This window comes from Physeter macrocephalus, chromosome 2 (assembly GCF_002837175.3).
Source record: "Physeter macrocephalus isolate SW-GA chromosome 2, ASM283717v5, whole genome shotgun sequence".
NCBI lineage: Eukaryota > Metazoa > Chordata > Mammalia > Artiodactyla > Physeteridae > Physeter > Physeter macrocephalus.
Genome location: NC_041215.1, coordinates 24,545,948 through 24,569,000, shown reverse-complemented (window position 1 = coordinate 24,569,000; position 23,053 = coordinate 24,545,948). Strand labels below are relative to the sequence as shown.

Here is a 23,053-nt window from a genome sequence, read left to right as displayed (position 1 = left end):
TGGTCACAAAGCACCAAGCTGATCTCCCTGCGCTATGCGGCTGCTTCCCACCAGCTAACTATTTCACATTTGGTAGTGTATATATAAGCCCGTGCCACTCTCTCACTTTGTCCCAGCTTACCCTTCCCTGTCCCCGTATCCTCAAGTCCATTCTCTAACGTCTGCGTCTTAATTCCTGTCCTGCCCTGCCCCTAGGTTCTTTAGAACCTTTTTTTTTTTTTTTAAGATTCCATATATATGTGTTAGCATATGGTATTATTTGTTTTTCTCTTTCTGACTTCCTTTACTCTGTATGACAGACTCTAGGTCCATCCACCTCACTACAAATAACTCAATTTCGTTTCTTTTTACAGCTGAGGAATATTCCATTGTATATATGTGCCACATCTTCTTTATCCATTTATCTGTTGATGGACACTTAGGTTGCTTCCATCTTACATGTATTTTAAATGATGAAAACCTGTCCATGACAGTTACAGAAAATGGATGGAGTTACCTTTTTTTAAAGTTCCATTTATGTATATCTGTGTGTAAATCTGTGTGTGTACACACACACACTTTTTAACAAGAGTTAAATTAAACTCCCCACGAAAACTCATATATGGGAAATGTTTAGTGGGCGTCCTCCCTTATGGGAAAGCTCAACAAGATTTGGGAAGAGTCATAGGACATTCACAGTCATTAAAATAGGAAATACAGGCTGTCTTCAAATGGCTCAAATCTATGTAAATCCAGGATGGAAGTCATGCAATTCTGAGACATCGAATCAGGATCGTTAGTTTTAAGTTCTTTTCCGTTTTTGGGAAGCTCTTTCAAATGCGTTCTGCTTTCAACTTTTCTTGGGAGACCTAGCTCTCAATCCTTCAGGGTGAGCACCAAGCATGCATATTTGGAATTTTTTTTTTTTTTTTTTTGTGGTACGCGGGCCTCCCTCTGTTGCGGCCTCTCCCGTTGCGGAGCACAGGCTCCGGACGCGCAGGCTCAGCGGCCATGGCTCACGGGCCCAGCCGCTCCGCGGCATGTGGGATCCTCCCGGACCGGGGCGCGAACCCGATTCCCCTGCGTCGGCAGGCGGACGCGCAACCACTGCGCCACCAGGGAAGCCCCACATATTTGGAATTTTAACGTGTCCTCTTTATGAGATCCAGATTCTAGTGACTGGCTTCCTCTTTGGTTCTAATATTTAAACTGTATAATTCTATCAGCATTAATCTCAGTCGAATCAAACTATACTAATCGGCCCAAACCACCCTTTTTCCTCTCCCCTAAAGTATTACTAAAATAGAAGCAAACAGCTAGTATACTTTTTTAGATGTTTGAGGATAGAAGATCATCTAGTCCAGTAAAAAGAAAAGTATAAACCAAGGAAAGTACTGCCGTCGTCTTAAAAACTGGTACCCAAAGAGGATCAAAGATCCAAAATAATACCAAAAGCCTCAACATCTGGAAATCTCTATTTCTACCCCGCATTCTCCAAAACAATGTAGAAACTGTACTATTTCACAGGAAAAAGCACCCCCTGATCACTTCCCCGAGAAGGTTTCCACATCAGCGATTTTGCACTTAAATTTCCAAAATCCAGCGTGATCCTCTGCAGGTAACAATACTTTTGTGAGCTGAAATAATGTGCAAATTCTGCCGTTAGTGTTGGAAATCACTCATTCCCGATTCACGGGCGGTGGTGAACGGGTCTGGATTCCTGACCTAACTAAGGAACGTACAGCATCAGCCAAGCTTCTCTCCCCAGCTTGCTGGAAACCCGAACAGCAGTCTGCCACCATTTTTTAGAAGCTGATGGCATTCCCGCCCAAGACCCCAGTGCCATTCTGCTGGCCCTGTGCTTCGTGACCATGTCGACGGCCTGGGGTCACACCAGGAGGTAGTTTCGGAGCTCATTCCAGAGCTGGAATCTCTGTCCGGATTCACGATGGAGCCAACAGATCAAGCACTCTTTTGTACAACCCGAGGTCCAGCTGTCTGCCTTATCACGATCGAGGTGTCTGAGGAATTCTGAGGTCACACCAGGAGGTAGTTTCAGAGCTCATTCCAGAGCTGGACTCTCTGTCCGGAATCACGATGGAGCCAACAGATCAAGCACTCTTTTTACAACCCGAGGTCCAGCTGTCTGCCTTATCACGATCGAGGTGTCTGAGGAATTAGGAGTTCTTGGTTAGGCAGCACGTCTATTGCAAACAGAAGAGAAAACCCTTCAGGGCAGCTGGTCAAGCCAAGAAGGAAAGGAACTTCACGGGAGTGATGAAGGCGGTTCTTGACTGGATGGAGCTTTTCTCAAAGCGATGGGTGGATTTTGAAGGCCTAAGATGTTTTCTGGTTCATTTGTCCTGAAGCAATTCCTCCTCCTGTTGTACTGGAAATAGCTGGCCGCTCCCAGGGTCCAGGGTCACCACCACCACGGACACGATAGGAGACACGATTTTTTGCTATCACGTTGCCTTGTGGGTTGCCGAACGAGGGATAGCTGTCAGGCCGAGCGTGTTTCCGTGGCCGTCACGATGGGGGTGGTAGCTGCCGCCGCCGCCTCCTGCGGGAGGCCGTCCTCGAGGTCCCCGTCGCTCAGGAAACCTGGGCAGCCTACAGCAGCCCCGATGTGCAGCCTGCATGGCGGACCATGCTAGCTCCGGGGCTAGCGCCCAGTCCCAGGACAGCCTTGATGTCCCAGCCGGGAGCATGGGGCACAGCTCCAGGCTCTGTCCCCTCTCCCTGCCCTGCAGCATCCAGGCCTGGTTCCAAGGATAAGTTTCTTAAGTCTTAACACCTTCTGTCTTAGGTAGGATAAGTCGGTATTTACAACTTTAGGAAAAATGCTTAAATCAAATCATCAAAATAGCCAATGTTCACCTAAATTGTTCTGCACTTTTATTTTTTATAATCATTTTCGTTCCTCTTTGCGTTGCTGGAAATGATGGAAAGCACCACCATCAGGACAAATTCCCAGCACAAGGGTATAATTTGAAGATGATGCTCGCAGCATCATTTGCCTGCACTGTGATTATACCATCCTTCTGAAAAGAGAACTACAGAAGCAGCTTGAGTGGAGGGAGCCAGGCCCATTCCAATCTAACTGCCATCGCTCCGCTACAGTGTCACCAAGACTTCCCTCTTTTTTCTCTTTGGCTTTAGCTTTCCCTTTCCCCCGTAATCTCTTGCCTATCTATTTTCATCAGCAAAGGGCAGACAGAACCCAACCAGCCCATCTCAGAACCTGACACTTCATGACCAGGATGGTGAAGGACTTACCAGGGAGCCCTTCGGTATTTCCACATCTGCTTTGGTTTTGATGTTCTTCTTGTGGGTTCCTTGAGCGCCGATAGAGCTGCCGGTGACACAAGAGCCCTGGGAGCTGCCCTTTAACACACTCCTGCAGGAAACATTATTTGATCCACTTTCAGTCTGTTGAGCTGCTTTCTTATCAACTCTGCAGGTAGAAAGTGATTGCTCTGATCAATTACATTGCTCTTCTTCAATCGCTCTACTTTTCCCAATCCTTTAATGTTTAAAGTAACCTCCGTGTGTCTCTTTGTCTTTAAACCCTCGAGTGATAAGTGTGTCTCACTGGCCTTGGTCAAATCTTCATCTGCTATTCCAGTAGTGTGTCAATTTAGATTTGACAATGCAATAATTTATTTTTATTTTTAGGACTGCTTGTGAGATGGAGGGGGGCGGGGAGTGCGGGAATAAAGTAAAAACCACTGGGGAAAGATTGCTAAATATATTTCTGGCTTAAGAGCAGCAGAATCTGTAATTACCTCTGGAAAGTTTCTAAGTTTGCTCGGTACGATCAGTGGGATGAGCATCCTTTAAAAACAAATGTGTAGTTTTCTTCCAGTTCATGCCCTGTGGGTACATTCATGATTTCTACTGTAGGCTGAATTTCCATCAACCTTGATAAAACTTACCATTCTTTAATTTCAAAGACCATTGGTTTGGTTACCAAAGTAACATGGACTAAATTACCATTTCATTGCTAACTTTTATTTCATTGTTTAAATTCTGGCTAATGTATAAAAGATTGCTACGATGCATTTCTGCTTGTATGAGAAACATGCTTGACTGATGTTCAGTATGCAGGAAACAAACAGCTCTCCTTGTCGGGGGGTGAGGAGTGGGTGGGGTTCTGCACTGCCCTCTACACTGCCACCCTCTTTGCCAACACGCTACCTGTTTAGAAGTTCCGTCATAAAGGTATCTTTCGTTGAACATGGAACAGGGCTGGGTCTATTTCTCGATTCAAACTTCACTTGGTCATAAATGTCTGGCGGTGTTTTCAGGTTATTTCTGTTTTGTAAACCACCGTCTGGACCATCTGCCAGCTCCATGTCCCTGTTAAGTTCATTTTCCATCTCGCATTGTAGCTCAGGCTTCTTGTTCTCTTTTTTTCTCTCTGATTTTAGCTGTTTGTTTCCAAACCCCAAACCTTTTGCATCTTTCTTTTCTGCTTTGGTTTTGGAGACATCCATCTTCCTGCTACTGAGAGCTGGCAGTCTGCTCCTCCGAAAACCGAACCAGCTGGCAAAAGAAGGCCCGGGCTTCGGCTTCGCTTCCACAGAGGTGGACTTTGTTTGCACTTGGCCCTTTTCCACATTTTCCTGAATGCACAACATGACCTTTTCTTCGATTGTGGGTGAGAGGGGGGCTTCTGGGCTCACAACACCGGTCCTGGTTGTAGACGTGTCTGGATACCTTCCAGAAGTTTCTAGCTTGGAGGTCCTGCTGGTTTCAAAACTGCTGGGGTGCCGTGTCCTCCCCGGACTCTGCGGGGCTCCTGGGCCGTCTTTTGGCGTGGATGGGCCCCTGCCGTGGTCGCTGCCTGCTTCCTCTGGTGCAGTCACCCTGGGGCCTTCTCCCTGGGCGTAGGCCTGCTGCTCTTCTGTTCCAGGTGGGGCGAGGGGCCCTTCGGATTTTGGAAGGATCCTCAAAGGCAACTTGCTTGGACTCCCGTGCTGGCTGCTGGAGCTGCCTGTACTCCCCAGGGAGCCCTGCCTGGAGGAAGGATGCCCCAGGGGCCTCCCAGCCCCGGGGAGACCGTCAGACAAGGGGGCAGACGCGGTCTTGCTGGGAGAGCCCTCCGTGGAGGAGCTCTGCCGGGTGAGGGAGTTGCCCCTCTCAGCGGTGTTGGTAATAATCTGAGTCCGGACCTTGCCTGGCCCTTCCACGGAGGCCGTGGGGGGCTTGTCCCCTGAGTGAGCGCTGAAACTCTGGCTGCGGGCTTTGGCTCCGTTCATGCCGAGAGCTGGTTTTAGGAGCGGTTTGTTGGAGGACGGGGATCTCTTCACAGACTTGTTTTCTGCCGCATCTTTCCCATCAGCCGCAGGCGTGCGATTTTCCAATGACTCTGGCGTTGCTGTTTCCAGGGGAAGCCCTTCGGCCAGACTCTCTTGTGCTCGTAAACCCAGTGGAGACACATTTCTCTCACCTCCTGTGGTCTCAAGGCTGCTTGCGTTCCTGGAGGTCCCTGGCTTATCCTTGCTCACAGCCGCGGAACTTTTCGAGGCTTCGTTTAGGCTGTCTTTTTCATGTTTCCCTGGCACTGTAGAACTTTTCCTGAGCAACTGGGGAGACTTCATGAAGACTTTGAGCCCAACGGGGAGGCGAGTTTTCAGTCCTCTCTCATGAGGGTTTTGACAACCATGCGGGGTGTTATGGCTTTTGGAGGGTGCTGATGATGAGGGCCTGCTAACCTGAGGTGATGGTGACTCATTTACCCCTAAGAAGGAAGGCCTGGGGGATGTGGAGACACTGTCATTCAACTGTCCTTTTCTTGCTGGAGACGCAGCTTTGGAAGACTGTATTTCCAGTGGCTCATGGGTAGAAGGACAATTCTTCGGAGTCCGTAACCCTATGTCCGTTTGTGTGGTCCCAAGTGTTTGGTGAGGTGGGGTTCTGGGGACACTTCTCTTTGGAGAGACCTTTGGGGGCCCTGGGGCCATCCCGGCAAACGAGCTGGAGGGGCTGTGAGCAGGGCATCTGGTTTGGATTGCTGTCTCTGTGGAGGGCGGAGGGGGAATGAAGACTGGCTTTTTGAAGGCCACAGAAGGTCTCTTCCCCTGCACTTCTGTCACGGTCTGATCAAAATAAATAATCGGAGCACAGGATCCTTTCAGAGGGGGGGATTTCAATGCCGTCCTTGCTGCCTCACTGGGGACCCCGCTTTCTGGCTTGGCCCAAGAAGGCGGCGGCAGATATTCGTAGCTGGGCCTGGCGAGCAGGGAGACCGACCTGCCTGGAGGGGACGGCAGGGAGGGCGATCTCACCCTGGCCTCTGGCCCCGGGTCACAGTGTTCCTCCCTCGTGGGGGGCTCGCCATGGTCACCCGGCTCGGCGGGGGACCTTGGCAGCAGCTGTGACGCTGGAATCTGACTCCTGGAGCACTGGGCCCAGTCCCTTCTGCTGAACACTTTGGAGCCGTGAGGGAGCTGGGTGGAGGGTTTTGGAATGTGCGAATCTGGCGGTAAAGCAAAGAGGGGCTCTGGGCCTTCAGGCTTTTTGAACCGTGAGAGTTTCCCTGGAGCTGGTGATCTCTCAGGAGTCACTGGGCCCGTTGAGGGGACGGTGAGGGAGGCTTCAGGCTCCATTATCCTCGATTTCTGAGGTGAAGACTTGCCCCTGGTAGGTATTTTTGTCAGACTTTTCTTCTGGTAGATGCCCGTGGCCACAGAGGACCTAGAATGACTCTGGCATGACGTAGCGTGTGTTGGTTTGGTCAGCCTTTGTCGCTGAGTGCTTTGCGTCACTGTCCTGGGGTGGAAGGATGCAGTGGGCGTCACGGCAACACCTTCTGCTTCTCCTCTTGGAATGTTCCTCTCAGTCTCCTCTTCAGATCTCTTCAAGAAAGGATAGTCTCTAGCAGCAGCCCCTGGCTGTAAATGAGCAATTCCCTGAGGTAAAAGTTCAGTGTGTTCTGTCTGCGGCCCAGCAGGGGCCTGATGGATGGAAATCTCCTTTCTGGTAACGGTGACCAGGCCAGTCTGGTGAGAGCTGAGCTCAACGCGCTCGCCATCTTCTGCGTCAAATATGACAGTAATACATTCTTCTGAGGAAGTCCGTTTTACAACCCTTTGCTGCTTAATGAAACTAAACGTCTTTGGCCTGCTCTCGAAGTGGACGGGCGCTTGTTTTTCTTCCTCCTCAGGGGACCCACGCTGAGATCTTCCAAATCCCACGCGGACGTCCAGGTTCTCCACGGGCTTGTCGGCGTCCACGGTCACAGACACGTCGGAAGGGCTTTTCTCGTCACTGCTCTCTATGTGCAGCTCATCCAGGGTTTCGGTGTCATCAGTGTCCGAGAGCTGTAGGTTGACAGCCAGGCAGCCCTGGCCGTGCGGGTCCCTCTCTCTCTGTACCTGAGGTCCCTGCGCCCCTGGGCACAGCTTCCGCTCCAAGGGACAGTTGCTAGCAGAGCTGGTCAGCTTCTCAGGCCTCTCCCAGGGGTAGACCGAGGAGGTGGTTTCTGAACAGGGTTTGCCATTCGGCTCCCAGCCAAAGAGACCGTCAGAAACACTGTGCGTTAATTTACAACCATGCAGCCTGCAGCCCTGGCGTGGAACTGCTTGGAGCGAGGCTAAGGAGGAAGGGTCCTCTTCGGCATCGTCGTGAGAATCTGTGTCATAAACAAATGCCTTGTGGGGCTCCTTGCAGGGGCTCCCCGTGTCCGTGGGTTTGCAGGGGGGATATTCCTCGAGGCTGCTACTTTTAACGCCTGGTGAATAGATTCCTTCATTGGAGTTCATGCAATCTTTATAACCCCATTTGGTTATCACTGATGGGGGTTCAAGTAACACTTTTCGCTTCTGGAGCTTTCTGAGTCCTTCCAAAATGTGGCTTTCCTTGATGGGAGTCGGAGGTAGTTCATCTGTGGGACTAGCAAAGCCACTCGGGAGTGAAGAGTCAATACTTAACCTTTTGTCCCAATTTTGTGATGACTGCTAGGAAAGAAAAGGAGATATGAGAAATGATTGAGCTCTGTGGATCACCAATTTCTAAAAGGAAAAGGCCATCATTAAACTTAATTAGTTCTAGTGGTTGATAAATATTCACATATAAATGCATTTATTCATTAACTAATTCAAACTATTTCAATAACTATGCAGCGAATCTCTGCCTTGCCAGGTCCTGAGCTAAGCAGCATATGATATAGATAAGCAGAAGATACGGACCCTGCCTTCAAGGAGCATGCAACTCCCAGGAGGAGTTGAGCTCAAGTAACCATAAGTCAAGGGATCATATGAGACATACAGGGGTAGTAGGTACTCCAGAACTTCAGAGGAGGGAGACCACATGTCTGTTTGGAAAAGAAACACAAAAAGCATACAAGTTTCCTTTTCTTTTCTTTTCTTTAAAAATAAACCTAGTCCTAGAAAGACAGATAGGTTTGCCTTAGTTTAAAAGTAGAGGAAATGATTTCCAGGCAGAAGAAATGGGATGGCAAAGACCTAAATTGCAAAAGGATGCTTAAGGAACACTTAGGGAATAACCAGAAGACAATATGGCTCACTGCGCAGTGTAGATGGCAGGTCAAAGAGGGTAAATGGAAAAGTGAGTTGGCCCCTGCCTTTACGGTCCCTTCCATTCTAATGACTGAAAGTTAGAATGTCATGTGGCTTCATGACTTTACTTGATAGGCAGTGAACATCTGTGAAATGTTCACACAGATAGAGCAGCTGGGCATTTGCTGTTAAAACTCGTAGCAATGATTCACCTACTAACTTCAAAAGGTCACTTTCCTGTGCTTCATATTTCTCCAAATACCAGTGTTATTTCTGGAGAAGTGACCAAGAAATGACATCGAAAAAAGCATGGCATTCTACTCAGACATTCATATTTATCAAATGACTGCTAGCAAGAAAGAGAATGGCAGAGGAGGAAACTTACACTGACCAAGCATTTGCTGTGTACCAGCCCCTGACCCAGTGCTTTGATTTAATTTTCAGAACAGTACCATGAGGGAGACATTATCAGTTCTAATTTACTAGGCAGGAAACTGAGATTCAGCAAGATCTGTCCTTTGGAGATCACATAGTTAAGGAAGAGCTGGCACAAAGGTTTGAACTCTGGTCTCCTGGGTCCTTCCTATGACTCATTTCTGAAGTGGCTGTGTGGAGATCTGAACCCAGGCAATGTGGCTCTAGAGACTGCACCCTCAATCTGGATGCGATACTGCTGGAATGAAGCTTAGCCTCTGTTCTACCCTCTATATCAGTCAAAGTCATAACAGAGACCATAGGTTATTCCAACACCCCTCTTTTGAATGGAACTTGCAGAGTTTAATCACAAACTGGCGCTCGGGGAAATTGGGAGGCTCCGACCTCATGACTTTGTTTTTTAAAAAGGCTATACAATTAACGATGAAGAATGTCTATGAATGAATCTGGTGGTTTCAGATGTGCACCCTGCGCCCGTCTTGGCTAAGAGTACAGCTCCTGTTGGCACCTCCACGCTAGCTGCCCTGCTGCTCCAGGACTCTGAACACCCGAGTGCTCGCAAGCAGAGGTCAACTCCATGTCAGAAACTTACCTTGGAATCTCAGCTTCTTAGTAAGCTGTGAACATCTGCTTACATCTAAAACTTTCTCATAAAAGTTTTATGATTTTTAAAAATCATAAAAATCTTGTTATCAACAATATGTCTTGTTTATTTTTTCTTTATTTGTTATACGTATATTTGGTTTTAAGTCAAAGTAGATATTCTCTTTGGAAAATTCTCCAGGGTCAGAGGCTGCTGTGGATAGATTCTATTTTGGTGATGCTCCCCCCTCCCCCTCCTCTTCTGCTGGGCCATTAAAAACTCCTTCGGAAATCAGAAGAAATCCCTTCAGTAAGTCTGGGTATTATAGACTGACCAGTGAGCAGACTGCCACAGCTTGGGTTTCTAAGAATTTCCATGATCCTGATGTCACGTTCACGAACAAGAAGAGAAGCCAGGCAAGAGTACCCTCTTAGAGCTTGAAAAGGGCAGATTTGTTCACGCCATAGAAGACGTGCTCTGTGTCTGCCTACCCGCTTCCCTTCTGCCTCCCCGCAGCCTGCCCACGTTGTGGTCTGATTCATCCCAGGGCCCAAGGCTACAAACCTCCCAGGGCCCTGGCTCCCCACCCTGTGAGATTAGCCACATTCCTCCAACAGTTTTCCAAAGGAGGTCATGGTATTTAATAGCTTGAGAAAGGTTGAGGATAATCTTGAAACTTGAAAAAAAGCATGATTCTCCTGTCGGGGAGACGGTGGGACGAAGCTGGCATTTCATACTGGCGGCTTCATTCTTTGCAGGGAGAAGTCGGAAGAGAGTTGCTCTGGGGAGCAGTGCAGCTGGCTGAAAGATGCCGCTGACAAGGTAGGAGCCTGGGTTTAATGCCCACAGTTCTTTCCTATTTCTTGACTAGACAACAGTTTTACACATTCTTTTTTTCTTTTTTTAATGACATTCTTGGTCTTAATGGAAACAAACCCATCCTGACAACTGGGACTCCTCCAAGTTTTAGGCTGATTCAAGAAGGTCAGTCTAGCAGAATGGTTAAGGTTCTGGAACTAACTGCCCGGCTCCGCTTACTGGCTATGAGACCTTGGGATGGATATTTAATTTCTCAGCACCTCAGTTTACTTCTCTGTGAAATGGAGGAAATAGGAGAACCTACTTAATAAGCTATCACGAGCATTAAATGAGCTAGTACTTATGAAGAGCTGACAAAGCTGACATGTGGTAATTACTCAATAATAGGAGCCAGATTCCTCCATGGAGGGCAGGCCAGTGCATTTCATGTAGGCTTCCCTTCTGTTTCTACACAAAACAATATTTTAAAAAAATACTTATGAACTAGTAAAGAACCATTGGTCATATATTTGTTATTACATAGGTTAATATTATATTCACATTCAAATTCATATTGTATGAGTTTATTATGTAAGTTAATACTAAATGAGTACCTGGTACATGGTAAGAACTTAAGAAGTTCCTTAAATAATATCAACTTAAAATGTCTTCAGGACTTCTTCCCTGGTGGTGCAGTGGTTAAGAATCTGCCTGCCAATGCAGGGGACACGGGTTCGAGCCCTGGTCCAGGAAGATCCCACATGCCGCGGAGCAACTAAGCCCGTGCGCCACGACTACTGAGCCTGCGCTCTAGAGCCCGCGAGCCACAACTACTGAGCCCACGTGCCACAACTACTGAAGCCCGCACGCCTAGAGACCGTGCTCCGCAACAAGAGAAGCCACCGCAGTGAGAAGCCCGCGCACCACAACGAAGAGTAGCCCCCGCTCGCCGCAACTTGAGAAAGCCCGCGTGCAGCAACGAGGACCCAACGCGGCCAAAAATAAATAAATAAATAAACAAATAAAAATAAAATAAAATAAAATAAAATGTCTTCATGGGACTGGGTCTAGTTTGCTGGACCCCTGAGAATTAGGACTTTTCTCTGGGAGATGTGATAGGCACGCTGGTACTCCACAGCCGTTTTGAGACGGGATACTGTTAAATCTCCAGATGATGGCTGACGGAGTGTGTATGAAGTGTCTTAAGAACCTCATTTCTCCTCTTTCAGGGAAGAGATGTCCCTAGAATATCGAGGGTTGTTCTAACTGGAAAAATTTCAAGGAAGAAAGAAAAGAAAAGAAAAGAAAAGAAAAGAAAAAAAGGCTCAGAGAGAGAGAGAGAAAGAGCTGTGAATGAAAAGAGCTGAGCAGGGGCTCTGGGAGCCAGCAATATTCAGAGACAAAGAGAGAGAACATCCCCCCCCCCGCCCGACCACCTCCCCAGTCTGCTAAGAGCCAGGTCCCTAGCAGTCATTATTCAGAACTCCGAACAGCTCCTTAGAAGGAGCAATTCTGATAACACCCCAGGCTCCGCACTTTGCATTGTAAGTCTGAGTCCAAGGGAATAAGCTCTAAATTCAAGCTTGAAATCTTTTTCTGAGTTCTTGTTCAGAGTATGAAAAACCTCCTCCCTCACCCAAATTTTCTGGCAGTTATGGAATTTCCCTGGTTTCTTATGCTTCTGAAGTCATAAACTAAATGTATACAGATGACAGAAAACTGATCTCCAAATATTCGAATTCAGGGTTTCCGTTCTCCTGTGCTCTTTGTTTTTCTTTAACATTAGGAAACTGCAGAAACAGCTATTCCAGATTCTTGGCTTATACCAGTGTGCAAAGATGTTTATTCAAATCATGAAGGAATCTTCAGCTGTGTGAGCCCACTTTGCAGATGGGAGTCATTCCAGCCGTAAGAGTTATTTAAAAATCTGGTAGAAGAACTCCCGGCATCTAAGTAGAGACATGCTCGACTTTCACTGAAGCCACAGCACTTGTCATCTACCATGGAACTCTCTCTCTCTACCGTGCCACCCTCCAACTTACAGCCATAAGATTAGTGTTTCATGAGGCTATTGCATTGATTAAAGGTCAACATAATACATGCTATTTTTGAGCAGTAAACTCCTACAAAGCTAATGATACTTCCAAAACTTTCGGCCACTTATTCGGAGAGAATGCACTGCTCTCCCTGTTCTCTAGAAGAAAACCTTCTCTTTGAGTTCTCACGGGATGCTCAGTCTGGAATGACGTGGCACGTGGCCAAGTTCTCTCTCATTTGCAGCGGACGTTAACAAGTCTCTCTGAGCATCACAGCCATGAGGTCCATAAAACTAACTGAAAATGTCTTAGTCGGTCTGAAGCGTGGTCAGTTCCATCAGGCCAGGGTTCCAGTTCCAGCTCGATATAAATCTGGGGACTCGGTGGGCTCCACCGAAGCACAGAAGGGAAACGTCTTTCTCTCCCAAACTCCCTCCCATGATGGCCCCGTCCTCTGAGGTTGAAACATCATGCCATTTCTCACTGGCTGTGTGACTTCCAGAAAGGAACTTAGCCTTCTGGAGCCAATTTCCTCTTCCCTGTAATGGGGAAGAATCGTTTTTCCCTCTTTGGTTTTGTGAGGCGGAAATGAACAAGAACTCAGCAAACGGTCCTTGCCTTCTTTGCCTCCCTCCCACCTCCCGCCTTCCTACCGGAAGAGGCTTCTTTTCTGGTCCTCTCTGACGCTGCAGTGCCCTGAAAGGAGCCTTACCCTTTTCCTGAGGTCCTTCCCATCATGCCACGCGCAGGAGGAGCCGCTGGAGTATTCGCTGCAGGTGCTCGAGAGAGACAGCTCGCTGCCGCTGCAGCTGCTTCGAGGACAGAGGTAACCGTGGATGGCGACCCCCATGCCAGGGCGTTTCAAAGCAGGGGTTCCTGAGTTTGTGTTCAGCTGGCATTCCTAAAAAAAGCAGGACAGCTCTGAGCTAGGACTTTGCTAAGCGGGGAGGAAATACCAGCTCAGCATCATGATGAGGTAGGAGCGAGTACAGCACTGTGGTTAGAAACACAGACCTTGGGGGCGACAGATTAGGGGTTCAAATCTTGGCTATGACTCTGACTAACACACCTGGGAAATTATTTAATCTTTTAGAGCTACATTTTCTTTTTAAAAAGTGAATAGTAATAGTACCGCGCACCGTTTAGGGTCACTGCAAGGACCAAGTGAGTTTCTAGACGAGAAGCATACAGCATAGGATCTGGCCTAAGCAGGTGCTCAATTATTATGAGCTGCCATCATCGTTAGGTGGAAATATGACACTGGTAGTTTCCCATTTTATCCAGTCCTACTGGTTAGAGAATCAGATCAATATCAAGTCATGACTTTAATGCTACAAAAGGAAGAAGACAGAGCAGCATCTTTGGCTTAAGGGTTCAAGGGCATGGGCCCTGGCCTGGAGTCGAGCGACCTGGCTCTCAGGCTACAAGGGCCACCAGATATGAGATATTGAGAAAGAAAGCATTTAACTTCCATGGATCTCACCGTCTTCCGGTGTAGGGTGGGACAGTTCTACCAGATCACTCCTGTGACCCCTATGGCTCTGGTAACATCATTTTAAGTCCGGGATCAAATGCCCAGGAAGCCGTGTACTGTAATGGAACACCACACCCGGGAATCAAGAGGCTCTGCTGTAAAGACCCTGGGACTTTTCATATCAGTTGGCTACCCAAATGGTAAAGACTCTCACATCAAACAGATCTGGGTCCCACACAGAAGGATCCAGGCAGTTAGAGTTCTAGTGGGTCTGCGCAAGGCACAGGTGACAAAGCTGAAGACACCCCAGAACATCTTGACGGCCACATTCTAGGCCCCTAATGTAACAGATGAAGCTCCACTAACTGCACAGGCTAAATTAATTTAGCACCCCAATCACAAGAATGGAACCTCTCCATTACAGTCTCATGCCTGTCCCCTATCTAGAAAAGCTTTGTCTCAGAAACTCATTGATGGGAAACCATCTGTCTTTGTGTCACTGGCAGAATGGCAAAGTCCCTTACTTGTGCAATTGGTTGACACTTTATGGGTGCCTTTAGTAGCTGAGTACATATCACTGTTCTCCAAATGCAATTCCAACTGACAATGACTAAACACCAGCTTGGGGAAGGAAGGTAATGCTGTTCTGGGAGCACCCGTGGTCAGTGGGAAACCCCTGTATCGGTACAGAGAGCATGCTTAATCTGCTGTCTAATCAATACCCATAATGCTGAATAATGTTAGATTTTCAATATCAGGCGTCTGCCTTGCTATCGATACTTCATTTTGGCTGCACAATCATCTCTTTAAGTGATCTGAAAATGCCAAGGGATTTTACTACTCTATTTTTCCCCTGAAATTTGGCTATAAACATCACTGAAAGGAGAAAGTTGTCTTAAAATCCAGCTTTCAGCAATATTTATTGATTTATGACCTTATTTACTGCCAGACGTAAGTTAGCTAAGGGGAGTTCATGTTTGTATCTCAACAACTACCCTCTGCCAGCGGTCCCAGTGCAAGGAGCATAGGGCAGTTAGGACTCAGCCACGGCACACACATCTGGAACATGCCCTGAACACACATCTGGAACACGCCCTGAACACAGACTTTCAGAAGTATCACATCATGAGCCACTTCTACTTGGGTGTCTTCTATTTTCTCCATCCCACTCTCTGATATTTTGCTGTTTGGCTCAGCAGGGTGGTGGTTTTTATTTAGGACTACCTCTGCTCTGGAACTTGTGTCTACTCTCCAGAGAGAGATTGCATCCATGTCCTTTGAGGCCATCCGATCTAAACTTCTCCCATGGCTTTTTTCACACCCTGCACAGGTGTCAGTCACCGTTTATATTCTACCTTTCCCCAAAGTACTGAAGCTTATATGTGATTTCTGTCTTTCCCATCTATACCTTCCCACCTCACCGATCAAAATGCTGTCTATGTTTACAACTCAACTCAATTCCCAGGCCTCTTTTTAACAAGTAAGCTTCCTTGCCCAGTTGTCACACACGTGTGCACCTCCATACAGATGTCGGGTTAAGATGACAGGACACTAGAACTCAGAAGATGAGCTGGAGGAGGATGGCACTGCTGCCTCTCCCTTGACCTTGAACTTGAGATGCCCAGATGTGATGGAGGGGAGGACACTGTGGGGAGGTGGGGAAGGCCCATCAGTGTCATGTGGGGCAGGTAGGGCTGGGGTAGTTATGCACAGAAGTGTCCCCTAAGCCTGGCTTTTCACCCTTTCATGGGGACATAAGTCATCCCAGATCTTGTTAAATACAGATTTTGATTCAGTAGTTCTGAGGTGGGTTCTGAGAGGTAGTATTTTAAGAAATTCCCAGGTGCTTTGATGCTGCTGGTCCAGGACCTGTGCTTTGAGTAGAAAGCCCCTAGCCTGGGAGGAGCGATGAGAGACGATTACCTCTCATGTGGATTACTTGGTAGCAAGCTGTGGATCTCACAGTGTGACCTGGGCTGCGCTGAGCAGGATGAAAGGAGTGGTGTGAGCCCTCCCTTGGAGCAGTGTACTGGGGAGGGTGTGTGTGCGCGCGTGTGCGCGTGTGTGTGTGTGTGTGTGCGTGTGTGTGTGTGATGGGGTGATTATAGAGTATTTCTTTGCCAAGAAGAGGAAGGGGCGAGTCCTCTCTACTGGGAAATTCTCCCCCCTTTCCCTGACCTTGGGCAGTCAATGTTGGAATTTAATAAGGGACCCAGAATCTCTGACATCATGGATGAAAAGTGAGCTCCTCCGTCCTGAAGTTTCTTCCCTCATCAGCACATGATTATCATGTAGGATTATCTGCTCCAATAAATAACTGTTCTGTGATTGAGCGGTTGAACCCCAAGGCCACTTATAAGGCTTAAATCCTGGCTCTCTCACTGGCTAACTCTTTGACCTTGGGAAAATTATTTAACTCCTCCATGCCTCAGTTTCCTTCTTTCTAACTGGAGATAATGAAAGCACCTGCCACATAAGATCAATGTGAAGAGTGAACAGCCCCTGCCAATTAGTAGCAGTACGCTTAATGATACTTAGTAATTATTAGTAATAGTAAAACTTAGTAACTGTCAGGTTTTACTACTATTACTACAAATGTTTCTTTTTTTAATATGTGTGTGTCTTGGCTTTTCAACAAAAATTATACTTTATAGCCTCCCTAAGGGACCATGCATTACACTTCTTAATATGCCATCATGGTCTTACACATGGGCGCTGTGATGAGAAACAGCCAGAGGTGGGTGTACTTTATTTCCACGGGTCACTGATGTGACCTTCAGTAGAGACACACCAGTAGACACTTTTCTCTATTCTCATTCTCCATCTTCACCATGTTCTGTGGCCGTGGCACGCGGCCAAATACTTAAGAACGCAAGAGGGCTAAAGCAGCGGAGATCTCGTTATGGCTCCAAACTGTTAGCAGGTACTGTGTCATGTACATTTTATATATTATCTTATTCAATCCTCACTACAACTCTCAGAAATAGAAAAGAAATATCATTTCTTCTCATTTTCCAGAGGAGGAAGCTGAGGCGCTGAGGCGTTAAAATCTTGTCCAAGGTCACCCAGTCAATACAACATTCTGATGTCAGGCCCAGGTCCTAGCCACTATGATATGGCTCCAAAGAAGGCCCCTGTCAATAAGCAGAACTCCTGCACGTATACAGACTTCCTTCCAAGACATCCTCCTGAGAAGAGTCGTAATTAGTAATAGATAATGATTATTATTAAAATTCTTCTTTGCCACAAGATGTATGTTGGTTTCCGCTGCAACATTATCTTAATTGCGTTGATTTAATTGGCAAAGTATACCATTTACACTATTCAAAGTGTCTTTTTCCCTTAGTGTATTTTAGATTACCACCTTGAAGCACTCATATGCTTTAACATCCTTACCATGAGAAATGCAATACAAAATCCATAATTTTAGTTAAAAAAAGGAGAGAGACATAGAGAGTGAAGGCAAGGCTTTCTTGGATAAAAACTGCAACTTAAAAAATTCCTGATCTTAAGGTCATATTATAGATTGGTTGCCATTAAGGTCTTCATGAATGTTTAAAGTGACAGCATTCCACCGACATTTAATTCCAATCTAACTTGAGAATATTTACCTTCGATATAGACTCTCCTAGCTACACTTATAAAATTATACAGTAAAATAAAAGGCCAGTTATCCACAAATGTCTATCTGTCATTGCTTTAAGCCTAACATTTTTCATTATATATTTATTTGGCTCTTGTGTTTTTCAAGATACTTTTTTTATGTCAATGAGAGTTAAAAACCACGCTGGTTAAAGTTTTGCCAAATAAGCACAAAGATAACCCTAGCTAAAGAAAAAAAAAGTACAGACCATGAATTTTTAAAAGTTCATACATAATATATCATAAAAGTAGGATGAGTAATATGGGACATGGGCTTTAATAAAAAGCTCCTCGGCCATTTCTCAGAGACTTTGAGATGTAATCAATACCCAAAAAGGTATCTTGGGGACGAGGCAAGATTTATGATATGTTTGCCGAGAGTGACACTTTCTGCTTACTTCATCAGCCGGGGGACATGATATTGAATTGCAGAGAACACAAGAAAGGAAAGTATTTTTAATCTGCCTGACAGTGCTTCAAGGATGCGCTTTATGGTTCACGTGTGACATCACCTCTGATGGAAGGAAGGAAAATAACAACCTGAACCAGCGTTCTGAAGGCGACAGGGAAACTCACGTGCATTTCAACATCAGTTCGTGAGTGCGTCAGACTCCGGCTTCTTTCCACATCTGAGAGCAAATCCCCGGTTGAAAGATTTAAGATGCGTGAGTGAAGTTTCTGGGTAAAAACAGGCAGAAATTTTGAATAGTGTTGATTTAATTGTTTGTTTCAGTTCTTGCCTTGGACAGGTAAATCTCAAAAGAGTTGACATTTCTAGATTAGATAACATATCCTAACTCAGAAAAGTTTATCTGAGTTTATCAGTGTTCTATATATACACATGTGCAATTACACATTACAAACAATAACCACACTTTCACAGTCTGTCAGTATGTGTTGGAAAATAAGTAGTAAGGAAAAAGAAATAGCAAGAAAAATGTGAATACCCCAGTACACTTACTGGCTTTTGATATTAACATTAAATTAACTTTTGATATTCATATTAAAAAGCACTCACCATGTTAACCTTATTATGTTGAGTAGTGGTTAAAATCTGAGCAAATAATTATAAAAGTGACCTTATTTCTAAACAGCACTGATCTTGCGAAATCTTCCCTTGCACACATTTTAACTCAAAGTCATTAATGTCATCCGTTAGGAACAATTAATGTGAATAGAAAATAATTGCATCAGGGATCTGGGGACTTGGAGGGCTTTGTGCATTAATATTCACATGCTATTCGATTATATACTCAATTCTTTATTTCAGCTTTGCTTGGGTGGCCTGCTAAGCCAGGGACATTTCACTGTATTAATCTTTATCCTAATTACTAAGGCTTTTCTGTAGATATTAAATTTGATCTTTTTAATTGCAAATACAATAAAACTCGTGATTTATGTCCAATGTTTCTGCTAGGCTGATGACATTTTAAAAATGGTACTTACAGCCTGGTTTGTCTTGGTTACAACTTTTGTGACTTCTGACACTAAAAAATCGAATTGAATAAGTAAATAATGTGGCTGAGACGCCTCCCTCACCTCTGAAAAGTTTTTCTATTCCTTTTCCTCCCAGGAAAGGCCTTGCTGCATACTGATGTGGATCTGGGAAATGACTAGTTCTCTGCCAATAATTAATGCTAGGATCATCTTAGCGTGCAGGGGTTGCCCAAGGGTCCCTTTGTCCCAGCAGATCCACCATGTTGTCAGCAGGGCTGTAAACTCCACTAAAATGAGCCATATTTACTGTTCCCCATTTGACTTCCTTCAGGTTGAACTTGTGTGAAAGCCCTGTGTACCTGGTTAGTTAGTCACTCAACAAACATCTATTCAGCACCCACTGAAGGATAAGCACTCTGGTAGCACTGCACTGCATCCATCTGCAGGAATAAAGGCATTTTTTTTTTCCTGCTATGGATCAGTTCTCCTTCTTATCAGTAGAGCTTAAAATCATTTGCTTCAGACTTACACTCTTGCTTCTCTCAATTTGTGTTTGTGGAGTTACTTTCACCAAAAAGAACATAAATCCTAGATATCTGGTTTTCCATTATTTTGAAGATTCTAATTTCTGCAACAATGCCAAGACATCAATAGGTAACTAGAGCCAGGATGTTGTTTCTGCACAACATTTATAATCCTTATCTGGAGCTCCCTCTAGAAACAAAGATCTTTTAAGCCCCAGGATCTGTCACACAACGTGTCAGACTCAGTAAGTACCCAACTGACGCTTGTTGTAGTCCATAAAGAAAAAGATGTCTATATTTTCTCCACCCACATATAGGTTTTAAGGATTGAGAGAGTGCCAAAAGAATGATAACATTCTAAGACTTAAGAACACATTTATCAATATGCAAAGAGTCAAAGAATTTATGGGAAATGACATTCAACAAAAGAAATGATGATTTTGAGTGGTATATCATGTGATTTGGGGGAAGAGTCCTTATAGATTAGATATCTGACTTCTTATTCAGTTCATGGTTACACTTCTTACCAGATATATGATGTCATCGTTTTGCTTTCTGCATGAACATGTGTATATATAAACCCATCCTCCTAAATGATGTTATATTTTAGTTATTTTTATGCAAATGGTCAGTTCTCTCCATTGAAATAGGTAAAGTCATGAAGGAGAGGGGACAGATCCTAGGGCAAGGGGAACCTGAGTTTCAGCCTGAAGGCACAGATTTCACCAGATCTCAGAGTGTAATTGAACCCCTTTGTTTCAGATTCCTTTCCTGTTACAAAGGGATGGAAGAAGCTGCTTAACCTACCTCTCAGATAGGGAGAGGTACTGCCATAGTCAGAAAGGATAATAAATAAGATAGTACTGTGAAATTTACACAGTCTTATACCAATTAATTGTCATAACTGAGAGTTGGTAATTTCTTTTTCTCCCGGTGCTGTGCGGCTGCTTCCCACTAGCTATCTATTTTACATTTGGTAGTGTATATATGTCCATGCCACTCTCTCACTTCGTCTCAGCTTACCCTTCCCCCTCCCCGTGTCCTCAAGTCCATTCTCTATGTCTGCATCTTTATTCCTGTCCTGCCCCGAGGTTCTTCAGAACCGTTTTTTTAGATTCCATATATATGTGTTAGCTACAGTATTTGTTTTTCTCTTCTGACTTACTTCACTCTGTATGACAGACTCTAGGTCCATCCACATCACTATAAATAAGAGAGTTGGTAATTTCTTAAATGCTAAGGTACAAAGGAATCATTTGTTGTTATAGTTTACATGTATGTAAGGAGAATAAAAACTGACTTAGAGGAAAATAAAATCTACTTCTGTGTTAAGGCTGTAGGTAAGAAAATAAAAGGTAAATATCATCCTTTCACATAAACATCCTTCATGGTTAAATAACCACAAAAGCTTACAATACCATTAGGTGTTATACTTTTATAATAAGTATTTTTATGAAAGGTTTATATTTTCTACATATACATATATAATAAATAAATTCTCACAGAGAGAGGGAGAGAGAATATTACTTTTCAAACTGGTGTTGTGATGTTATCTGGCCTTAATTCAAGTAGAATATAGAATGAGGAAATCAATTAAAATCATTGACAGAGTATAACTTACAGGAGAGTACCCCTGCCTCTTCAAGGAAGTCCACCTGCTTAGTTTGAGGGCAAATTCACTATCACATGACTACCTACCTACAGTTTATGTTTACTGAATAAGTGTCCATTCAGATAAAATCTCCCACCTGAAAATTTTCAAACTTGAAATCTTTAGCCTACGAATCTGGATGAATCCTGGATTTGACTCGGACATGATTTTGTGTGTGTGTGTGTGTGTGTGTGTGTGTGTGTGTGTGCATGTGTGTGTATGTCTTTGTGTGTGTGTTTAGACATGAGAGATAACAATATTACTAAGTATAGATTTGAAATTGACCTCACTTCACTTCTTATACTATCTCAGTAACTGAGATTTCACTTGGTCTTAGAAATAGAGACTCCCAGCCTCACACATTCTCAAACTAGAGGCCAGTGAGATCTTTTCACTCAAATGCTTCCTTTCATGGTAACTGTTCACCCCTCCCTTCCTGCCAGACTGGTTTCATTGTCTCTAGAATGGGCCCCTCTCACTTCTGAGCTGGTGCTTTTGTCCGTCTGCCTATAGCACACTCTCCCTGCTCCTGCCCACCTGCCTGAAACCTGCTCACTGTTCAGGACTGCACTGAAACCTGCCTGTAGGGTTGTCTGTCATCTCTAGCCCCCAGTGGATTCCTCACCCAGATGGATTACGTCCTCCATCATTTTGGCCCTTTATCTGAAGTGCGTAATTGCTGAAGTGCTCCCGTATTGCAGGGTCTATTTCCCTAATGGGGTGACCAGCTCCATGAGAATGCAGGCCAAGCCCTTGATTTCTGCTTTGTCCCTGTGGCAGGGGCTGGCTAGGTGTCATGGAACCCATTCCCTGTTTCCTCTAGCCACACAGCTGGACTACATTTCCCAGCATCCTTTGCAGTTAGGTATGGCCATGTGACAGGGTTAGTTCCAGTCAATGGGGTATGAGCAAAAGTGATATGTGTCCTGGCCCAGGAATATCTCCCACATGCGGTGCTCCACCCTCTTTCCCCTTCCACCAGTTTGATGCAGCCAACTCAGCACAGCAATCACAGAAGTCATGTGCTGAAGATGGAGCCAGAAGGTAGGAGGAGTTTGGATTTCTGAATAGTCAATGGAAAAGAGCTGCCCTGGGACCAGAAGTACCTCTTTTGGACTTTCCACGAGAAAGAAACTTACACTGGGTTTGAGCCATTAATCATTTGGGGGTTTGTTTGTTATCAGGATTAATATTAACTGGCTGATGGCACCCTTTTCTGAGATAAGCACTCTATAGCAAACAGAGCAGTCACTAAAGACACACACACACATAAATTCATATGCACACATTATGTATATACACACATTATATACACATTCAGAAACACATATTCACACATGTACTTTCAGCTTCATGGAGAAGAGGCCTACTTTGTGTCACTATGCAGGGGGCAGGGGTGAGGAGCTGTGTGACGAGCCATGGTGTAGATCAATCCACAGTCAGAACACACGCCTCACACCAAAGTAAGATACCACGGTCAGCTTTGGGGACCTGGCAATGCCAGAGCAGCCAGGGCCAGAAATACAAGCTGGGTTAATAATTTTTGGTGGATTACTCTGCCTTCAGTCAGCCAGCTCTATTTTCTATTTTACAGTATTGAATCTGTAATTCAACGCCGAGAAGGACTGCACCTGAGACCAGCTGTGCATTATCTGGTGGGATGGAGGTGGAGTGGCCCCTTTCACAGTAGCCCGGATGGCTTTGCAGCTCTCCAGCTAATGATGGCAGCCTAGACTGAGACCAAGGTGTGCCTGGCCTTTCAGAGTGGGGCTGGAGGGCCGCTTTGCCATTTTTTGTTTCTCTCCTCCCTCACGGGGCTGCACTTCTTCAGATGCTTAGTGAAGGCTTGTTGCATTTAATAGAATTCTGCCTTTGGATTTTTGCTCAGTACCGAGACAATGTCATGACTGGAAGGCAGTGATTGCTGAGGCCAGGGTGACACTGAGTCATTATTTAGTGACACAGGTGA

General features: G+C 45.4%; 1 protein-coding gene across 10 annotated transcripts in view; it reads right to left on the bottom strand.

The window, feature by feature from the left end:
* Positions 1-23,053, bottom strand: part of NCKAP5 (NCK associated protein 5) — a 1,103,171-nt gene that overhangs the window by 101,663 nt on the left and 978,455 nt on the right. For 8 of the 10 annotated variants that reach the window (XM_055087128.1, XM_024114998.3, XM_055087129.1 and 5 more), the window contains 4 exons: positions 18,049-18,150; positions 13,069-13,257; positions 4,180-7,943; positions 3,259-3,436 (listed from right to left, as the gene is read on the bottom strand). In XM_055087128.1, the coding sequence (XP_054943103.1) occupies positions 3,259-3,436; positions 4,180-7,943; positions 13,069-13,257; positions 18,049-18,150 (4,233 nt within the window). The remainder of the gene's footprint in view (positions 1-3,258; positions 3,437-4,179; positions 7,944-13,068; positions 13,258-18,048; positions 18,151-23,053) is intronic. The other 2 variants (XM_055087144.1, XM_055087127.1) reach the window with 2 other exon arrangements.